General features: G+C 34.4%; 1 protein-coding gene and 1 long non-coding RNA gene across 5 annotated transcripts in view; one reads left to right on the top strand and one right to left on the bottom strand.

The window, feature by feature from the left end:
- The window catches only part of ikbkb (inhibitor of nuclear factor kappa B kinase subunit beta), an 82,657-nt gene extending 74,343 nt beyond the window's left edge, over positions 1-8,314 (bottom strand). For 3 of the 4 annotated variants that reach the window (XR_015497188.1, XM_087263598.1, XM_087263599.1), the window contains exons 1-3: positions 8,125-8,314; positions 6,562-6,696; positions 114-208 (exon numbers count right to left, since the gene is read on the bottom strand). Coding sequence is in view for 3 of the 4 variants with exons in the window: in XM_087263598.1 (XP_087119724.1) it covers positions 114-208; positions 6,562-6,666 (200 nt within the window). In the remaining variant the exon portion in view is untranslated. 4 annotated transcript variants of the gene reach the window in all.
- LOC147842503 (uncharacterized) lies at positions 8,080-16,279 on the top strand. The gene is made up of 3 exons (XR_015497512.1): positions 8,080-8,744; positions 9,018-10,979; positions 11,275-16,279. It is a non-coding gene; the product is annotated as an uncharacterized LOC147842503 (long non-coding RNA).
- The last annotated feature ends 5,321 nt before the right edge of the window (positions 16,280-21,600 follow it).

Below are 21,600 nucleotides of genomic sequence, written 5' to 3'. Positions count from 1 at the left end.
CCTTTGCTTAAATAAAGCTGCATTTGGAAATTTCACCCCATTTAATGCACTTCCATCATAACAGTAGTATCGCTATTGAACAGTCTTTGTATATTTACAGTCTTTGGACTCACCTCTTCATGATCTGAATCTCTAAACTCCATCTGCCCTTGTTCTTGACACTGAGCTCCTGCCGACACTGTTTGATGGCGATCTGAATGCTGGTCTCCTGTACACACACACACACAAAGACATGACAACATATGAGACATTAAAGGTACACAGGGTTGGAAAGAAATAAAATAGAGATAACGATGTTGCGTACTAAAATACAAAACATAAGTAATTATAACCACAAAACATAAGGATTATCTGGCAACAGGTTCTTTTTAAAAAAAAAAATTAAACAAAAAAAGACTGTTCTTGACCAAGAAATATTTTTGATTTACATAAAAATTTAAAGTTTGTCCAAAGTTAAATTATACTTTGAGAAACATTTTTTTGCTGTAACAAATCACAGTATTTTTCAAAAATTTGGTTTAAAGTATTTTTTGTTCTGTGTATAGTGAAATTCACAGAGGATATCCAAAAGGTGGCTCTTGATTTGCCGTTTCCTAAAGCACTTCCTTCTGTTCTGTTCACTTCTCATGACAACGGCCACTGCACCCGGAAATATGAGTAAAAGAGTGGCTATAAAGCAATCCTGTGACTAATCAAACATCTCAATGACATCATGACGAAATTCAAGAGTCATATACGGAAATATATATTTAATCTGTGCCACAGTGAGGTCTGAGACTGCTGCTGAAAATGATTCTGGTTTGCATCTATAAAGATTATTTTTTGATTATTCAAGATAGTTTCAAAGTTCTGTTGGACAGCATTTTCTCTCTCTCTCACACACACACACACACACACACACACACACACACACACACACACACTGATTTCAGAAAGTGGTCATTAACATCCGCTTCAACACTTTAATTACTGATGACACGACATGAGGTCATCACTGACCATCACAGAGTTTGAACAACCGGTGCTGAACAGGACATCCAGCTTTTTCCTATATGCACTTTGCATGAGTTATGAGAATAACTTCAGTCAAACTTAAATTTTTTTAATAAATTTATATTTAATATATAATATAATATAATATAATATAATATGATATAATAATACGATGATTAGAGTTGTTTTTTAAATATTGTTTTCATTTTATTTCTAAATATTTTTAAATAATTTGTTAAATAAGAACTGGGTTTAATTAGCATTGGGTACATTGCTTCAAAAAGTAGTTAATTATTATTAAAATTATCAAAGTAGTACTTAAATTACTTTTCTAATTTTATTTCTAAATATTTAGTTTAAAGCCAGGATTATTCTCCAAGATATCTGAATAGCATAAACAAATACTTTCTGCGCAGAAATGGCAAAAATAAATATTAATTTATAAAAAAAAGTTATAACTTAAAAATGTAGTTGTGACCTGATTAACTTATTAAATAGGTTAAAGTAATATAAAGACATTTGTTGTCACGACTTTGTCACAATTGTAAGTGTACACTCAAATGTTTCTTGCTGCTTGTTCAAAATTATTTAAAATGAGCTGAAAAATCTAAATTCTTGCTAAATGGTTTTATGTTTAATCTACTTAAATTTGTAAAAACAATTAAGTTAACTTAATCGAATTGTGTTTGCGCAGCATAAAAGATTGAATGAATTGTGTGGAAATTTTCACAGCGTTTTCTTAGTTTTGTCTGTCTGTCTTGAAGTCAGAATTATTAGCCCCCCTGAATTATTAGCCCAACTGTTTTTTTCCCCAATTTCTGTTTAATAGAGAGCAGATTTTCTCAACACTTTTCTAAACATAATAGTTTTAATAACTCATTTCTAATGACTAATCTAGTTTATCTTTGCCATGATGACAGTAAATAATATTAGACTAGATATTCCTCAAGACACTTCTATACAGCTTAAAGTGACTTTTAAAGGCTTAACTAGGTTAATTAGGTTAACTAGGCAGGTTAGGGTTATTAGGCAAGTTATTGTATAATGATGGTTTGTTCTGTAGACTGTCGGAAAAAATATAGCTTAAAGGGGCTAATAATTTTGACCTTAAAATGGTGTTTAAAAAAAATAATAACTGCTTTTATTCTTGCCGGAATAATAAAATAAGACTTTCTCCAGAAGAAAAAATATTATCAGACATACTGTGGAAATTTCCTTGATCTGTTAAACATCATTTGGAAAATATTTTAAAAAGAAAACAAAATTCAAAGGGGGGCTAATAATTATGACTTCATATCTATCTATCTATCTATCTATCTATCTATCTATCTATCTATCTATCTATCTATCTATCTATCTATCTATCTATCTATCTATCTATCTATCTATCTATCTATCTACCTATCTATCCATCCATCCATCCATCCATCCATCCATCCATCCATCCATCCATCCATCCATCCATCCATCCGTCTATCCGTCTATCCGTCTATCTGTCTGTCTATCTATCTATCTATCTATCTATCTATCTATCTATCTATCTATCTATCTATCTATCTATCTATCTATCTATCTATCTATCTATCTATCTCCCTAAGCATAATTGAGTACACCCCATTTTGCAAATAAAAATTTTCCTCCATTTCTCAGTGAATATAGGCAATGTATTTGGTGCATTTAAACAAAACAGATTTAATAAAGATATCTTTATTAAAATAATATTTTAGTCGCCAAACATATTTAAAAATAGAAAGATTATAATTAATTCAAGCAAAATTTTGCAAAAAATTACAACCTACAAAATTCAAACTACATTTTTCTTTTTTTTTTTTTGCTTCTCTTTTGCTCTTTTTTAAAATTTGTATTTAATATTTTTCTATAACATATTAATCTCTATTTAAAAAATCTAACATTTTTGCTGCTTGTTCAAACTACCTAATTAAAACAACAAAATTATTGAGTGTCTTATGGGACAACTTAATTTTTTAATGTTTTATGTTCAATCCACTTTAATTAGTTGCGTTAACTTAATCGATTTATGTTGGGACAATATTTCAACAGTGAAGTTCCCAAAACCGGACATACATCCCATACTTTAAAATGCATTAAGAAAGTGTGTAAAAATATCACCTAGAGACAGTAAAACCTGACATTCCGGTGTGATGACGTGGATCTGATGTCCATCCTTTAATGTGCTTCATCAAGCATGAAGTATCAGTTATGACTGAACAAACAGCAGTAATTACAGCTGTCTGTCAATGTTTAATCCGCTTCCTCTCAACCTGCATGAATGTGTGACCGATCATGAGGTCATCCGTATCAGGAAGTGAGACGCAGCAGGTGGATGCATTTCCTCTTTTATTCATTGTGAACCTCTCATTGTGTTTAGAGTCTCTGTGAAGCTTCAGTAATGGGAATCTGAAGTGTTTCTATTTTAAGACTTTCACACACTTTTATTCTGACATACTGCAGCGGGACGGGTGGGCTGTTAACTGGAAGACTATTTATAATTTACCTGGTTAATCACTGTGCCAGACTACAAATGTGGTTATTTTAGTATCACTGATAAACATGAGTGCAAGATTACGGAAATTCAGAATTCGTATTTCCCACATGGCGACCGAATTTTTAAGAATAACTGATAAGCTTATAACTGATAAGTAAAGATGCACTGAATTTAACTACATCCGCTATAGGTGAATTGGGTAAGCTAAATTGTCCGTAGTGTATGTGTGTGAATAAGAGTGTATGGGTGTTTCCCAGTGATGGGTTGCAGCTGGAATGGTATCTGCTGCGTTAAACATATGCTGGATAAGTTGGCTGGATAATCTGTGGCAACCCCAGATTAATAAAGGGACTAAGCCGAAAAGAAAGATTTTAGACGGAACAGGAGAATGTTGAATATTTAAACAGACAGCATTGATTTATAAAACATGTTTGACTTTGTTAAAAATATTCTTTCTTATTTTTATATTCTGTTCTTTTATATACAGGTGTATATCTGAACCTGAGACTAGATGCACTCAGATGAATCATGCATTATAAATTAATATAATTATAGACCGGCTGCCTGACAACTCTATATTTCACAACATATCAGAACAGGAAACAATAAATCAGTGCAAAATAGGCATCTGCTGCTCGATTGTAATAAAACACACTGACTTACAGTCATTTACAATCCACCTGATTCATTAATACAACACTTTAGTCTCATTTACACAACAGTCACAGCCATAATTCAGCCCAAAAACACAGAAAGAAAAAAAAATTATTTAAAGCCTTTCATTGTTTATTTTGTATGGCTTTTCATGCTTTTGAAAAGGGTTTTATAGCTTTTAAAAAAATTTTTTTATGGTTTTATTTTATTTATTTATTAAATATTTTATTATATTTTTATTACTTTATATATATATATATATATATATATATATATATATATATATATATATATATATATATATATATATATATATAATTTTTAAATATATATTATATAATATTATATATATATATATATATATATATATATATATATATATATTTATACTGTTTTTTACAGTTCTTTTAATAGCTTTTTATTATTTTTCTTTGACTTTTTAATTGTCTTTAAAAGCTGTTTTATTTTTGTTTTTTATTTATTTGTATGATTTAATTTTATAATTTTTAATTGATTATGTTTTGTAAGTCTATTTGGACAAGAGTCTGCTAAATGTAAATGTTTTATTATTTTGTTACTTTTTATTTATGCTTATTCTCTGTCTTATTTATTTATTTTTATTTTGTCTTATTTTTCATGTCTTTTTATATATTCGTTATAGCTTTTTCTCTGTTCGGAGGGTTACCAGCTAGTTCACTCAAGATTTTAGAATACATACAAAATTCTGCTGCACGTGTGTTGACACGTACATCCTCTCGGTCTCACTTCACTCCTGTACTCCAATAGCTTTACTGGCTGCCCGTCAAGTTGATTTTAACATATAAAGCGGTTCATGGTTCTGCTCCAGGTTACATTTGTGACCTGATATCCATTTCCTCCACCTCTCGCTGTCTACGCTCTGCCTCTGATCCTATGCTGTTTCAGCCTCGCAGCACACACAGCACCATGGGAGGTAGGGCGTTCTCTTTCCGTGCCTCCAAACTGTGAAATGCTCTTCCCACCAACATTAGGAATGCTGGTTCATTGGACGGTTTTAAAAAGCTACTTAATACTCATCTTTTTAGGACTGTTTTTAAGTTGTAATATCTTTTATTCTTACTGTGTTTACTGTATTTTTATTGTTTTACTGTGCTTTGTTGTTTTTACCTACTTGTAAGCGCTTTGAGTTTTAAAAAAGCATGTTATTAATAAAATATATTATTATTATTCATATTATTTTAATGGCTTTTTATTCTTGTTTAAGGCTCTCTTTTTTATTTAGCTTTTAATGCCTTATTTCTATGGCTTTTTCTTTAATTGATGATTTTTCATTCTCCTTTTTTGGCTTTTTATTCTTACTCTTGTTTTGTTTCTCTCTATTTGGCTTTTTATTCTTTCTCTATGGCTTTTTTCTATTGTTTGTTTTTCTAAAGATGCTCTGACACAATTAACATTGTAAAAGTGCTATAGAAAAAAAGACAACTTGACTTAAAATAGACAAGGATATTGTTGTAACACACAAAAATTATTCCAGCAGCCCTAAGAATGTTATTCTAGCATAAGTAAATCAGAGTAAATCGATTATTTACTGCGGGGAAAATAAGTATTAAACACATTGTCATGTTTTTTTTCTGGGAATAACATTTCTAAAGGAGCTGCTGACATGGAACTGAAGCAGATTTTGGAACAATACAAACATAAACATAAAACAACACAAAAAATAATGAAATGACAGAAGGAGAAAGTGCTGAACTACTGAAATGTGTTTAATACTATATAATACATAAAAGGCTTGTTTGGTGCTGCAGCTTAAAACGCCTCTCTCATATAAAGTTCTCACAGACTTCAACAGTGTGTAAATCTTGATGGTTCTGTGGGTCTCTTCTATCTGATCTGAGCTTTATTTTGTATTCTCTATTGGATTCTGATCAGGTGATTGGCTGGGCCATTCTACAGCTTGAGTTTCTTTCTCTGTAAGCATCTAAGAGTCTCCTTGGCTGTGTTTTGGATCATTGTCTTGCTGAAATGTGCACCCTGGTTTCATCTTCATCCTGCTGCTAATGTAGATGTTGGACTGAAGCAGCTGATGTTCATTTACACTGAGGAAGGGCAGAGGGTTGCTGAAGACCTACTGAGAGATTTCAGCTGCAGTCTGGGCTTTTACTGCTGAGCTACACCTTCCTTTCTTCATGTGTTCCACTACTTTTCACCTGTGTCATTTCAATTTATTACACAGAACTTCACGTGTACACTAATTAGATTTGTTTTCTTTGCATATATGGATTTCTTTGGTTGTTAACAGCATCCGGTAAAAATTTCAAGTCAACAGCAGCTTTAGAAATATGTTTTCTGAGAAAAATAGTGACATTCTCAACACTTATTTCCCCCACAGTATGAATGTGATGTTCTTGAGCAGAGCAATATTTGACCTTATTTTGCCAGAGAGTGACGTTGCCAAATCCTCCAGTTCCCAGTCGCTCCTTAAGTTCCCAGGGGCCGCACGTCTGTGGCTGCATGGAGGGCGGACGGCTCATGATGGCCCCTCACACACACACACACACACCCTGCAGGAGAAAACAACATCTGTCTGCATATCTTATATTAAAAGCACACAGATCTAGCATATATTTATTAAGCTCATGCTCTGAATTGTATTTACCCAACACTTGGTTAAATATGGATGAAACCAATCATTAGATTTTTTTTTTTCAATTAAATTATTTTTTTAACCCAACAGTTGAATTTGTACATATTTGACCCAACTTTTTTTGTTAGTGTATAAGGACAAATTATATCCCTAGAAGCTCTCATCTAATCAATTATGTTTTATTAGGACAATAAAAATATTATTACTATTAGTGCAAGCATTATTATTTTATTATATTTTTAGATGTAATATTTTTTTATTTTAGAATTATTATTATTTAACTAGTGTAATTATATTTTTCTTTAGTTTTCTTTTAATTAAAATGTATTAAGTAACTATACGCAATTAATTAGAATGTTATAAATTATTTAGAATGTTATTGTTTTGGTTAACTCTAAAAAACAAAAACAAACAAAAAATAGTTGTTTTTAACTCAATGCTGGGTCAAATATGGATCGACTCAACCACTGGGTAAATTTATGAAACATTTTTTAACCCAATAGTTGGTTTTGTGCATATTTTACACAATGATTTTTAGAGTGTATGAAGACAAATGATATCTCTGTAAGCTCTTGTCTGAAAATAATTGTTTAATTAGGACAAAAAAAAAATATTATTCCTATTACAATTAGTACAATTAATATATTTTTTATTAATATTAATGATTTTTTATGATTTTAGAATCATTATTTTAAAAATATTGCAATTATTGTTGTGTCTAGTTTTTTAAATTAAAATGTATTTAGTAGCTATACGTAATTAATTAGAATGTTATTAATTAATAAGAATGTTATTGTATTAGCTATAGATTCATTGTTATTAGTACCTATGTAATTAAGTAAAATGTTATTGTATTGAATATATTATGCATTTGGTTTCTATTCTGGGTGTATGTGGATATAAATGACAAAATAAGAGTCACACAATAAGAGTTTATGGATTAATAATTATTATTATTTAGTAACTGTGTTATATTGTTATTGTTCAGTAACTGTAATTAATTAGAATGTTATTGTATTAGCTATATTATGTATTTGGGTCTATTTTAAGTGTACTTAGATATACAAATTATACAATTAAGATTACATACTCATTTGGACAACTTAAAAGCTGCGATTTTAATAAATATAATTTAACTTTGATGAATGAATCACTTTCGTTTTTAATAACCGGCTCGTGTTTGATATTTGTACACACAATCTGATTGTGTTAAAGCTTCACACAGCTGCTGAATTACAAAATAACTCTACCTAAGTAAAGTACATATGATTAAGATTGTTTATGTGCGATAACACTCTTCGTGTTTACTGGAACTCATCGTGTCGTGAATGTGAAGTGATTTTACCTGCTGCTGTAAGACTGGATCTGACCTCCAAAATACACTTTTCTCCGTCTCACAGCTGATTATTCCCGCGACTTTTACACATTTAACGGATTTGTTCGGTAAATCAGACTGTAAAGAGGTTTGTGATTGTGTTTGAAAGCAGAAGAGCGTTGAGTTTCTCTACTTCCTGAAACTTTCCCCCGTAAGTACCGTAGAAGCGCAGACTCAAAAACAGACTTCCGTATTTTCAATAGCCTACTGTACATACTGCATACTAAAAATACTTCACGAAGAATTTTACATTTATTATTACCGACATGAAAGATACTACAGTAATTATATAATAAATATTGTGTTTTTTTTATTTGAATTAACCTGTTGGGGTAGTTGCTATGGTAACACAACTACTATATTTGGCTAATATAACTGTACTGGGTAAACATACGTCATGAAATATACAGCATTTATTATTAACTACATGAAAGATACGCAGTAGTTATAAATATAATGTTTTTGAACCGTAAAGTACTTGAATAAATATGTTGTAGTAATTCTGTAGTTAATATTATAACACAATAACTATGGTAGGCTAATATAAACAACTACCTGCTGAAAAATCCAGCTTAAACCAGCCTAGGCTGGTTGGCTGGTTTTAGCTGGTCGGCCAGGCTGGTTTTAGAGGGGTTTTGGCCACTTCCAGGCTGGTTTCCAGCCATTTCCAGCCTGGTCTTAGCTGGTCAGGCTGGAAAAAGACCAGCCAAATCCAGCTAAAACCAGCTTAACCAGCCTGGTTTAAGCTGGATATAGCTGGTTTTGGCTGGACTCCCAGCTTGGCTTGGCTGGTCAAGCTGGTTTTAGCAGGTCATCTCCCAGCCTGACCAGCTAAGACCAGGCTGGAAATGGCTGGAAACCAGCCTGGAAGTGGCCAAAACCCCTCTAAATCCAGCCTGGTTGACCAGCTAAAACCAGCCAACCAGCTTAGGCTGGTTTAAGCTGGATTTTTTAGCAGGGTAACACACAACAACAATAGTAGGGTAAACAACTACTAGTTTTCTTCTGTACTGTATACTATATGCTATATACAGCATTACCTACGCGAAAGATACTACAGTTATTATAGTAGGCTAGTATAAACAACTAGGCTTAACATACCTCACAAAGAATTATACGGCAATTATTATACCCACATGAAAAATACAACAGTAATTATAAATATGTTTTTTAACCGTAACGTACTTGAATAAATCTGTTGCGGTAACTCAGTAGTTACTATGGTAACACAACAACTATAGTAGGCTAATATAAACCACTACTAGTTTTCTTCTGTATTGTATACAACACTACTGTACTGTAGGTTAAGCATACTGAAGAATTATACAGGATTTATTATTACGTACATGAAGAATACTTCTTATACAGTGAATATAATTTTAAACCGTAAATTAGCCTACTTTAATTTGTTGTGGTAACTATGAAGTTGCTATAGTAACACGACAACAATAGTATGCTAATATAAACAACTGTACTGTAGGCATACTTTATGAAGAATTATACCACATTTATTATTACCTACATGAAAGATACTACAGTAATTATAAAGTAAATATTATGTTTTTGATTTGAATTAATCTGTTGTGGTAACTCTAGTTGCTATGGTAACACACAACAACTATAGTTAGCTAATATAAACAACTGTACTGTAGGCTTAACGTACTTCAAAAGAATTATACAGCATTTATTATTACCCACAAGAAAAATACTACAGTAATTATAAATATAATTTTAACCGTAACATACTTGAATAAATCTGTTGCGGTAACTCTGTAATTACCATGGTAACACAACAACTATAGTAGGCTAATATAAACAACTGTACTAGTTTTCTACCTTTCCGTATAAGACATTACTGTATGCTAAACATACTCAACGAAGAATTATAAAGCGTTAAGTATTGCCTACATTTATAGTAATTACATAGTAAATACTATGTTATTGAACCAAGAACTTAATTAAATTTTTTTGTGGTAACTAGTTGCTATGTTAAAATACAATTATAGTAGGCCAATATAAACAACTTTACTAGTTTTCTACTGTATTGTGTAAAACACTACTGTATAAGAATACTCGAGTTATCATTACATGAAAAATATTTCTGTGGTAAACATTATGTTTTTAAACCGTAAAGTAGCTTAATTTAATTTGTTGTGATAACTGTGAAGTTGCTATAGTAACACGACAACAATAGTAGGCTAATATAATTTACAACCACGTTTATTATTGAATACATGAAAGATACTACAGTAGTTATATAGTAAATATTATGTTTTTGATTTGAATTAATCTGTTGTCGTAACTCTAGTTGCTATGGTAACACACAACAACTATAGTTGGCTATTATAAACAGCTATACTGTAGGCTAAACAGTCTTCACAAAGAATTATACAGCATTTATTATAACCCACGTGAAAGATACTAGTAATTAACGTAAATATTATGTTTTTGAACCATAACATACTTGAATAAATCTATTGCAGTAACTCTGTAGTTGCTATAGTAACACACAGCCACTATAGTAGGCTATAAACAACTGTACTAGTTTTCTACTGTACTATACGCACTGTACTGTCATATAGGCTAAGCATACTGAAGAATTATACGGCATTACCCACATGAAGAATACTATACTGTAATTATTTTCGAACAGTAAAGTACTTGAAATAATCAGATGTGGTAACTGGTTTCTATGGTAACACAACAACTATATTAGTGTAAACAACTGTACTAGTTTTCTACTGTACTGTGACACTACTGTGCTGTAGGCTAAACATACTTTACAAAGAATTATACAGCATTTATTATTACATATGGAAGATACAGTAAATATATTACATATTATGTTTTTGAACTACACATAATTTAATCAATTTGTGTTGGGATGGTAGTTGTGTGGAACAAAGTGAACAAAGTGATAAGGGCTTACACCCAACTTAGAGTTACCACAGAAATCATTTTGATAGTCGAGCCTTGTTGAAGACTTTCAAACTTGTAAGCTTGTGGGTGTAAGCTCTTCACCTCCCTGTACTGTATGCTAAACATACTTTACGAAGAATTATACCACATTATACCAATTACAGTCTCATCTGGGGGGGTGGGGGGGGTGGGGGGGGTAAGTTTGTGGGTTTCCGAGAGCTGCTTAAAATTTATGTGACCATGAAATAGGTTCGATCTTCCTCTATTTCTTTTTAGAGTATTTTTGACAGTGTATAAAGATTTCAAAAACACTAGTATTTGCTGTGTTATTGCAAAACCTTACTTTAAAACAGTGTAACACATTACTTTGTTGTTTTATGTACAAAAAGCTCTAAATTGCAAAGTTTAAACTTGATATTTAGAAGAAATATCACCAGTAGTTTAAGAAATAAAAAAACGCATTTACTCAAACACAACAATAAATCGTTAACAGATTTTGATTATTTTCTCAGCTGAAGGAAGCAACTTAAACAGAGAGTGCATAAGTAGCTGTGCTTTTAAATCACTGATATGTTGTGCATCATATACAGTAAATATTAAGACTTTCAATGTTTTTAATCTTTGCTTGAATCACTCATTGTTATGATCATTTCCTCAGAAAGCCAGTTGCTGATGACGATGATTTCCTGCAGTGCCTCCCTATTTGAGGACAGATTTACAGATACAACCTTGCTCGGCCTTAAAAGTAAAAAAAAAATAAAAATAGTTGTTTCCTGCATTTGTTTTATTTTTCTCTTCTTTTAAGTCTGTGCAAATTTCTACTCATTTATTGTAGGTATTATGGGTTAATTCAACTTTATTAAATTATTAATTAAAGCATATTAATACAGTATACGATATACAAAAGTTGTACAATCACTTTTATTTGTGGGATAATATCAGAAACCGCAAAAAAAAAAAATGCTTTTCTTGTTTTGTCTTGTTCCTAGTCTAAATATTTATTTATTCTGAGCTCAAGAAGCATTTTCTAGACAAGTAAAAAGTCAGTAGCCACATTTATGGCCCCTTGTTAATATCTGGTGATTGTGGGATAGTGCCCATAGAGAAATGTTAAAGATTTTATAATCTCAAAATGCAATACAAATACCTATATACAATGCATACAGTTGTTCTTTAAACCACATTAGCTGTGCATACATACCAAGCACTTGTGATGTTGTTTGAATACAAGTTCTTAAGCAATATTTCTAAAAGTTTTAATACAAAGAAGATTGATATATCACCAGTAAATCATCAATAAACTCTATTTAGCACAGACAAAGCATTCTACCTAGGTCAAAAAGAAAAGGAACACACACTCACAAAAACATACATACATGCTAGAATATTGAATTAGAACGTTGTGAATTTCTCTGTCTGGCTCACGGTAACAAGACAACTGACGCTTAAAGGGAATGTGAGATGAGACTCTGATTGGTTTAATGCACGTTATGCTCAAAATACACCCAAAACTCATTAAAAAAAAGCACAACCCTGTTTAGACCATAGGGCGCAGAGCATATTAATGCATTTTTAAAATAGCAAAAGTGGAATTAGACATGACCTTAATGCTTTTTCAACATGCGCTTTAGACTTTGTGCTTAGATCATTAAAATAGAGCCCTTAAGGGGAAAGGAACTCTCTTTCCAACTTAGTCTAAACCATCCAGGAACCACACAGAGGACATCATCTTCAAAGATCATGAAATCTCTCATTTTGTGTGCCAGAAAAGGGTCTCATCTTCCTGCTTACCATCGCCTGCTGTTCTCCACAGTGAAGATAACAGCATTCGATAAAGGGCAATGTGTTAGAGATAGTGGGAGATCAAACATATTTCATGTCACAAAACTTTTAAGCAGTTCTTGGAAACCCACAAACTCGCGTCTCTGAGAGGTGATAAGAGCTTACATGCCACTTAAAGTTACCACAGAAATCATTTTGATAGTTGAGCCTTTCACACTTGTAAGCTTGTGGGTACAAGCTCTTATCTTATCTTTCCGAGAGCTGCTTGAAAAGTAATAAATATTGCTGATCTTAAGAAATTATAAGTCAAAATTAAGTGAGTTTTTCCTTAAAATGAGCAAAATAATCTGCCAATGTACTGTAAACAAATCTGTAAACTGTACAGTTAAAAATAACACGGCAGCTGTGACAGTAATTTACTGTTTAAAATACGGTACAAACTGTAAAATAAATGTTAAACATTTAACAACTGTATTTTTTTATTTCTAATGTTAAAACACCAACGTGACATGCAGGGAATTCTGGACAAGTCAATGTACAGTATGTGTCACAATTAAACACACAGTATCGCATAGAACTGCAAATCCGCCATAAAATATGACTACAAGATCCAGTCATGCACTGCACACACACAGCGGTTCCTAATCCTGGCTCATCGCTAACTCACACAGCTGAAGCTGCTCAAAGACTGATTAGTTGGACTATGTATACAGCACACTAACACACAGACTTTGCTAAAACAGTTTCAAGAGTTCACATTTAGCTGATAATCAATAAAGCATATTTGGCATGCTGTCCCGGGAAAGAGCCCTGAGCTCGTAATATCCTCGAGCCCGGGGCTCCCTCCTGTTAGAAAGGCGAGAGAAGAGTTCGAGCTCAGGAAAAACTCCCCTGCTTGTCGTTGTGTGAGAAGTGTAAACTAAAGATTGTCTAAGGTGATAATTTGGTTTAGTCGATTGGCTATGGTTTATGTTTTTGGACGGTGGGAGGAAATCGGGGAACCCGGGAGAAACCCACGCAAACACGGGGAGAACATGTAAACTCCGCACAGAAGCACCGACCAGCCCGAAAGGAGGTTGGACCAGCAGTGTTCTTGCTGTAAAGCCTGGTTTATACTTCTGCGTCAGGTGACCGGCGTGACCCACGGCGCATGCAACGCGCGTGGCTGTGCATTTATACTTCTGCTGCTGTCTCTGTTGGTCTTAATTAACACTTCCAAAACGCTAGTGGGCAGTAAGGTGTAAATGTTCCTCTGTGTCGAGTTTCTTCTCTGCTGTTTTGCTTTTCCTGAACACTTCCGGGATGTACAAGTGGCTCAAACTTGTTAATTTTGAGGCAGGAACCGGCAACAACTTAAACTATGAGGTAAACACAAAACAAAACTTTCCATCTGGAGCTCCTTCATGGGACTCCACACTTGTAAACAATCGCTCCATCAGGCTTGCACCATTCACGCGGCTCTCGGTCCCGCCCAGACTCGTCAGCGCTACCAAGCCGACCAATCACAGAGCTTGCGCTACGCGTCGTTGCGACGTGTAGTTACAATTGCATGTCAGTGACGCCAACAGCCACGGCGAAGGGCTATGCGTCAGCGCCGTAGCATATGCCGGCGATTGACGCAGAAGTATAAATCAGCCTTAAGGCAACAGTAATAGCCACTGGGCCACCGTGTTGCCCTTTTGGAAAAAGGGGGGAAGTAGGGGTGGAAGGGGGGGAAGCTTCAAGACGAAGATAACTGGAGTGAAAAACTCATAATAGGGCAGATTACGGAGCTAATGAGTGCAACAACTTTAACTATGAGGTAAACACAAAACAAAACTTTGCATCCGGAGCTCCTTAACGGGACTCCACACTTGTAAACAATCGCTCCATTGGGCTAGCCCGCCCAGACTCATCAGTGCTACCAAGCCGACCAATCACAGAGCTTGCACTACGCGTCGGTGCGACATGTAGTTACATTTATTGAGAGGTGCACATCAGCGACGCCAACGGCCACGGCAAAGGGCTTTGCGTCGATGCGTAGGCTGCGCCGAAGCATACGCGTGAGCTTACCGCAGAAGTATAAATCAGCCTTTAATCTAACTGCTTTTAATGGGTAGCCTTTAAAACCCCCCTGAGTAGTTTTTTTTACAGCGGTCACACGATGTTATTTCAAACTACTTAAATGTCAATAAAGGTCAATTTGTTAAACTGTAAAGTTAAATTTTCAACATCAGAAGCAGAGCTCAATACCCCATAATGCAATTCACAACCATAAATACACAGAAAATGAATCACCGATTACGGAAACTGTTCATTAACACATATTTTTTCATTGGGCTCTTTACTTTCATGACCTTTTGTCATTTTCCATTTCTGCATGCAAATAAAGGGGTCTGTAGCTCTAAAATGTCCATTTTACAACAGCTATCCTGTCCCTAAATATCACGTCCTGCGTCATTATGAATAATCGGCTCACTAAAAGAGTATCTAATGAATCTTTTGGCCTGAGAGATATAAAAGCCCTCAGTTGTGGCCTGTGGAGGCGGTAAACAGAGGGTAAACAGCTAATAAATCTTCTTAATCAGATGCTCTCAAGAATCGCATGTTGCCACATCTAAGAAACTCTACGGTCACTTGCGTAGGGCTGTTTGGTGACGCTCTGTTATGGTCACTCGCTGATCTTCTGGTGAGAGGGATGAAGATGTGACGTCCTGTGTTTACACAGAGACTTCCTGTTATCATGTATAACATTTGATGCTCAAGGAGATAATCATTGTGACTCATTCTGGAATTGCGAGTACAATTCATGCAATTACTTTAAACGGGAAGGATATACAACAAAGTGTAATGCGCAGTGAACTGAATCCGTTATTAAAGCAAAATAATGTGTATAGGAGACCTGTTATGCAGAATAAAACACTTATATGAAGGGTTTAAGTCTGCGAATATAACCAGCTTCTAATGATAATGCATTAATTGTATTTTTTATAATCACACTTTTCCTCTCAGTGCTTTACAGATTGTTCTGTCTTTTTATAACCGATGTAAAAGAGTTGACCAGAGCACAGACACATATTCATTTATGTTTAATTACAGAAATTACAAATAACGCAGAAAATAGATGTTTCATGTAAATGTTTATGTTACTTAGTAAAAGTAAACTCTTAAAGATGAAAATTATTTCATTATAATTAAAGCTGAATGTCTGATTCAGGAGGCGGAGATGGTCAAAAATAGGTATTTAAATTATTATTATTAAGAAATTATCCCTAAATACAAAGGTTAAAGATCACTTTTTAAAAAAAAAATTATAATTATAATTATAAAATAAGCAGAGTGAATAAAAGCTGATCGTTTGTAAACATACAGTGTGGGTATTGCATATTCTGATAAGGATGTTACACCAGTAGGTGGCGACAAACATGTATGTATATACATATATATATATATATATATATATATATATATATATATATATATATATATATATATATATATATTCACATTTAGTCATTTATTAGACGCTTTTATTCAAAGCGACTTATAAATGAGGACAAGGAAGCAATTTACACAACTATAAGAGCAGCAATGAATAAGTGCTGTTGGCAAGTTTCAGGTCTGTAAAGTGTAAGAAGCAAACCATTAGTAATACATTTTTATTTATTTATTTTTTTGTAGTACAGTTAGAGGTGGAGCCAGAAAGGGAATAGCAGTTTAGGTAGGAAAGTGGGGACTAAATAGTTGAGTTTTTAGTCGTTTCTTGAAGACAGCGAGTGACTCTGCCATTCTGATGCAGTTAGGGAGTTCATTCCACCAACTGGGCAGATTAAATGTGAGAGTTCGGGAAAGTGATTTCTTCCCTCTTTGGGATGGAACCACGAGGCGACGTTCATTCACAGAACGCAAGTTTCTGAAGGGCACATACATCTGCAGAAGTGAGAGCAGATAAGAAGGAGCAAAGCCAGAAGTCGATTTGTAAGCAAACATCAGAGCTTTGAATTTGATGCGAGCAGCAACTGGCAGCCAGTGCAAACGGATGAGCAGTGGAGTGACATGTGCTCTTTTAGGTTCATTAAAGACCACTCGTGCTGCTGTGTTCTGGAGCAGCTGAAGAGGCTTGATAGAGTTAGCTGGAAGCCCGGCTAGTAGAGAGTTGCTGTAATCTAGTCTGGAGAGAACAAGAGCTTGAACAATAAGTTTAAAATGACGTTAGTTTAAGATGTTGCCTTGACGTTGGATTTTGGTCACTTTCCAACACAACCTATAATCAACCAATTATCAACATCATTTGATGTCATTATTAGACGTTAAAATAATGTTGTCCTTAGACGCTGGCTAAACATTAGACACAGACTGTATTTTGGTCACCTGACATCACAACCTAAATATAATCTAATATTAATGTCTTATGATGTTGTGTGCCTGCTGGGCAATAACTCTGCACTACAGAATGCTACGATTACACACACACATACACACACACACAAATTACATGTAAATGCATCAGCTTTTTACAGCGTAATACTCACTACTCAATAGTACTTTTAAAAGGGCTACTTTTTATTCATACTTTGAGTTAGAGATCTGGACTAAATTTAGCTGTTCCCGCTAATGGGCGGGGGGGGGGGGAGAACAAAACCCAAAACCACCCAGCTATACAGAGTCCAGACAGTCTACACGCTGTCTGTAGAAACACACACAGCACCAAGCAAGTAACACCCACACACAAACATCACATGCTCTCTCTTATTCACACACACACACACACCACACGCATAGCACAAAGCTCTCTCTCTCATTCACACACACACACACACACTCACAGACAGCAACAAACAAGCTAAACTCAGTATCACGCTGTCTCATTCACACACATACATACGCGTGCTCAAGAGTCAGGAGCGATATTGTTAGACTGCCCACTCCCGTCCAAAAATACACCAGATACCGACCGCTCCCACGCTTTATTCGGAAATTTATTCCCGCGCTGAAAGAAATCTGGTCGGGTCCCGCGGTACAGCCCTCTACTTTGAGTGATATTTACAACAGATACTTTTACTTTACTTTCACTACACTTTTAGGCAAGTAGTGGTACTTTTACTTAAGTATGATTTTTTTGTGTGATTTTTTTGGTTTATATAGTACTTGCATTAACTGCAATAAAAAAAAGCTTTAAAAAAAACTGTAATTGAGGGATGAAATAAATGGTTGAGTCAGTGAATCATTCACTGAAGCGATTCGCTCACAGCGAGCAGCTCCACTTATAAAAAACACACCAGTTTTGTAGCGACATTAGTAGATCTATTTTCCTAAAAACTCATTTAATCATTCATTCATTCATTTTCTTTTCAGCCTACTCCCTTTATTAATCTGGGGTCACCACAGCGGAATGAACCGCCAACTGTCAAGGTAATTGGTAATGTATTATATCTACAATCTAAATTGCACAATGTTAACTACTAGTTTATTAAACTGTAGTGTAAAAGCAATAGACAACCGAGCAAACATTTTGTCAACATCATCCTAAATTAACTTTTACCTCTTTTGAACTACACAAATAAAACATTTTTTTTATTCTGACCTTCCCTCACACACAGGGAAAACTAGACCAAAACCAAAACCAGAGGTCTGTAGCATCATGATTTAAGACGTCACAAGAGCTTTCCCCTTCAAAATACACGCACAAACCCGAATATACACCCACATAACAGTGGAATAAGCTACTAAACACATCAGGGGTTAGTGGTTTAAAGCACAGGCGCCCGAGGCAATTTACTCGTCTTTTGTGTTGTCTTAATTTTCTGCTGAGGAAAGCACTGAATGTTTTTATAACACTGACTCTGATGCACTGACAGATGTACAGTGAACCGGAAAAACTGGAATATCATATATTGAGTTATTATCCCACATGAAAAATACTATTTAAAGTAAATGCAAGTGTTTTTGAACCATAATATAGTACTTAAATTAATCCGTTGTGGTAATTTGCTGCGGTATTACGACAGCTTTGAAAATATAATTTATAAAATTGCCTATTAGAGGATACATTATACTAAAATACACCATTTTACTGTAGTAAAAAACCCACCGCATTTAGTACATTTTTTCAGAGCTGCCTACATGAAAACAAAAATAATAGTAATGTACAGTAAATACTGTAGTGTTTTTGAACCATAACTCATTCATTCATTTTCTTGTCGGCTTAGTCCCTTAATTAATCCGGGGTCGGCACAGTGGAATGAACCGCCAACTTATCCAGCAAGTTTTTACGCAGCAGATGCCCTTCCAGCCGCAACCCATTTCTGGGAAACATCCACACACACATACTACGGACAATTTAGCCTACCCAATTGACCTGTACCACATGTCTTTGGACTGTGGGGGAAACCAGAGCACCCGGAGGAAACCCACGCGAAGGCAGGGAGAACATGCAAATTCCACACAGAAACGCCAACTGAGCCGAGGTTCGAACCAGCGACCTTCTTGCTGTGAGGCAACAGCACTACCTACTGCGCCACTGCCTCACCCCTTTGAACCATAATATAGTACTTAAATTAGTCTGTTGTGGTAATTTGCTCTGGTAATGCTGTAGCAGTCAAGAGTTGGAAATACTATCAGCCTGTACAGTACTCAGGATAATTGAGTACAGCCCATTTTGCAAATGAATATTTTCCTCCTTTTCTCGGTGAATATAGGCAATGTATTTTAGTGCATTTAAACAAAACAGATTTATTAAACAGATATATTTATTAAAATAATAATTTAGTCACCAAACATCTATAGAAACTTAAAGATAATACTATTTAATTCATTCAATACAAGTAAATTACAACCTACAAAATTTCAACTAAACTGTTAAACTGTTAAAAAATTTTCTTCTCTTGATTTTTCCTCTTTTTTTAAATCTGTATTTTATATTTTTCTATGACATAAATTTGGCTGTGCTAGTTTTTGGACCGTTATCATAAGTTATTTTGTTAGATAAGCTCCTGATTTGGCTTCAGTACTGACTAATCTAATGTATATGCACAAAAATAATATTGTAAAGCTTCCTATTAAAAATATGAATTTAACAGAGAGATTTGTGAGGTGTGTCTTTATATATGCTGAGCACTGTATATCCACTATAATATAATTTACTATAGTATGGTTACATAAAATATCACATTAAAAAATACTATAGTGACGCTATAGTGTTTAGTTAGTAATAATTTATACACATATACAGTTGAAGAATACAGTTGAATTATTAGCCCTCTTGTTTATTTTTTCCCCAATTTCTGTTTAACGGAGAGAAAATCTCAACACATTTCTAATCATAATAGTTTTAATAACTCATCTTTAATATCTGATTTATTTTATCTTTGTCATGATGACAGTAAATAATATTTGACTTGATATTCTTCAAGACACTTCTACACAGCTTAAAGTGACATTTAAAGGCTTCACTTAATTAGGGTAACTAGGCAGGTTAGGGTAATTAGGCAAGTTATTGTATAATGATGGTTTGTTTTGTAGACAGTCCTAAAAAAATACATAGCTTGAAGAGGCTAATAATTTTGTCCCTAAAATGTTTTAAAAAAAATTTAAAACTGCTTTTATTCTAGCCGAAGTTAAACGAATAAGACTTTCTCCAGAAGAAAAAATATTATCAGACATACTGTGAAAATGTCCTTGCTCTGTTAAACATCATTTGGGAAATATTTAAAAAAGAAAAAATAATTCAAAGAAGGGCTAATAATTCTGACTTCAGGTGTATTACAATATACAATATAGTAAGTAAATTGTAAGTTTTTGAGCCATACTATATTAAAGCACTTAAATTATTGAGGTAATTTTGTAGTTGCAGTGATAACAAAACAACCATAGGCTATATTATACCTCAATACACCTTGTTTACTGTAGTAAGCACTAAACTACACTCAACGGCCACTTTATTAGGTAAACCTCACTAGTGCCAGGTTGTACCCACTTTTGCCTACAGAACTGCCTTAATCCTTTGTGCCATAGATTCAACAAGATACTGGAAATATTACTGCATTTGCTCCATATTGCATGATAGCATCACGCAGTTGCTGCAGATTTGTCGGCTGCACATTTATGATGCCAATCTCCCGTTCCACCACATCCCAAAGGTGCTCTATTGGATTGAGCTCTGGTGACTGTGGAGGCCATTTGAGTACAGTGAACTCATTGTCATGTTCAAGAAACCAGTCTGAGATGATTCACGCTTTATGACATGGAGCGTTATCCTGCTGGAAGTAGCCAACAGAAGATGGAGACACTGTGCTCATAAAGGGATGAACATGGTCAGCAGCAATACTCAGGTAGGCTGAGGTGTTGACACGATGCTCAATTGGTACTAATGGACCCGAAGAGTGCCAAGAAAATCTCCCCCACACCATTACACCACCACCACCAGCCTGAACTGTTGATACAAGGCAGGATGGATTCATGCTTTCATTTTGCTGATGCCAAATTCTGACCCGACCATCTGAATGTGTCAGCAGAAATGGAGACTTATCAGACCAGGCAACGTTTCTCCAATCTTCTATTGTCCAGTTTTGGTGAGCCTGTGTGAATTGTAGCCTCAGTTTCCTGTTCTTAGCTGACAGGAGCGGCACACGGTGTGGTCTTCTGCTGCTGTAGCCCATCCGCCTCAAGGTTGGACGTGTTGTGTGTTCAGAGATGCTCTTCTGCAGACCTCGGTTGTATCGAGTGCTTATTTGAGTTACTGTTGGGTTTCTATCAGCTGGAACCAGT

This window comes from Danio rerio, chromosome 8, assembly GCF_052040795.2.
Source record: "Danio rerio strain M-AB ecotype USA chromosome 8, GRCz13ab, whole genome shotgun sequence".
Taxonomy (NCBI): Eukaryota; Metazoa; Chordata; class Actinopteri; order Cypriniformes; family Danionidae; genus Danio; species Danio rerio.
Note: the sequence above shows the minus strand (reverse complement) of the source record. Positions and strands in the feature narration are given on the sequence as shown.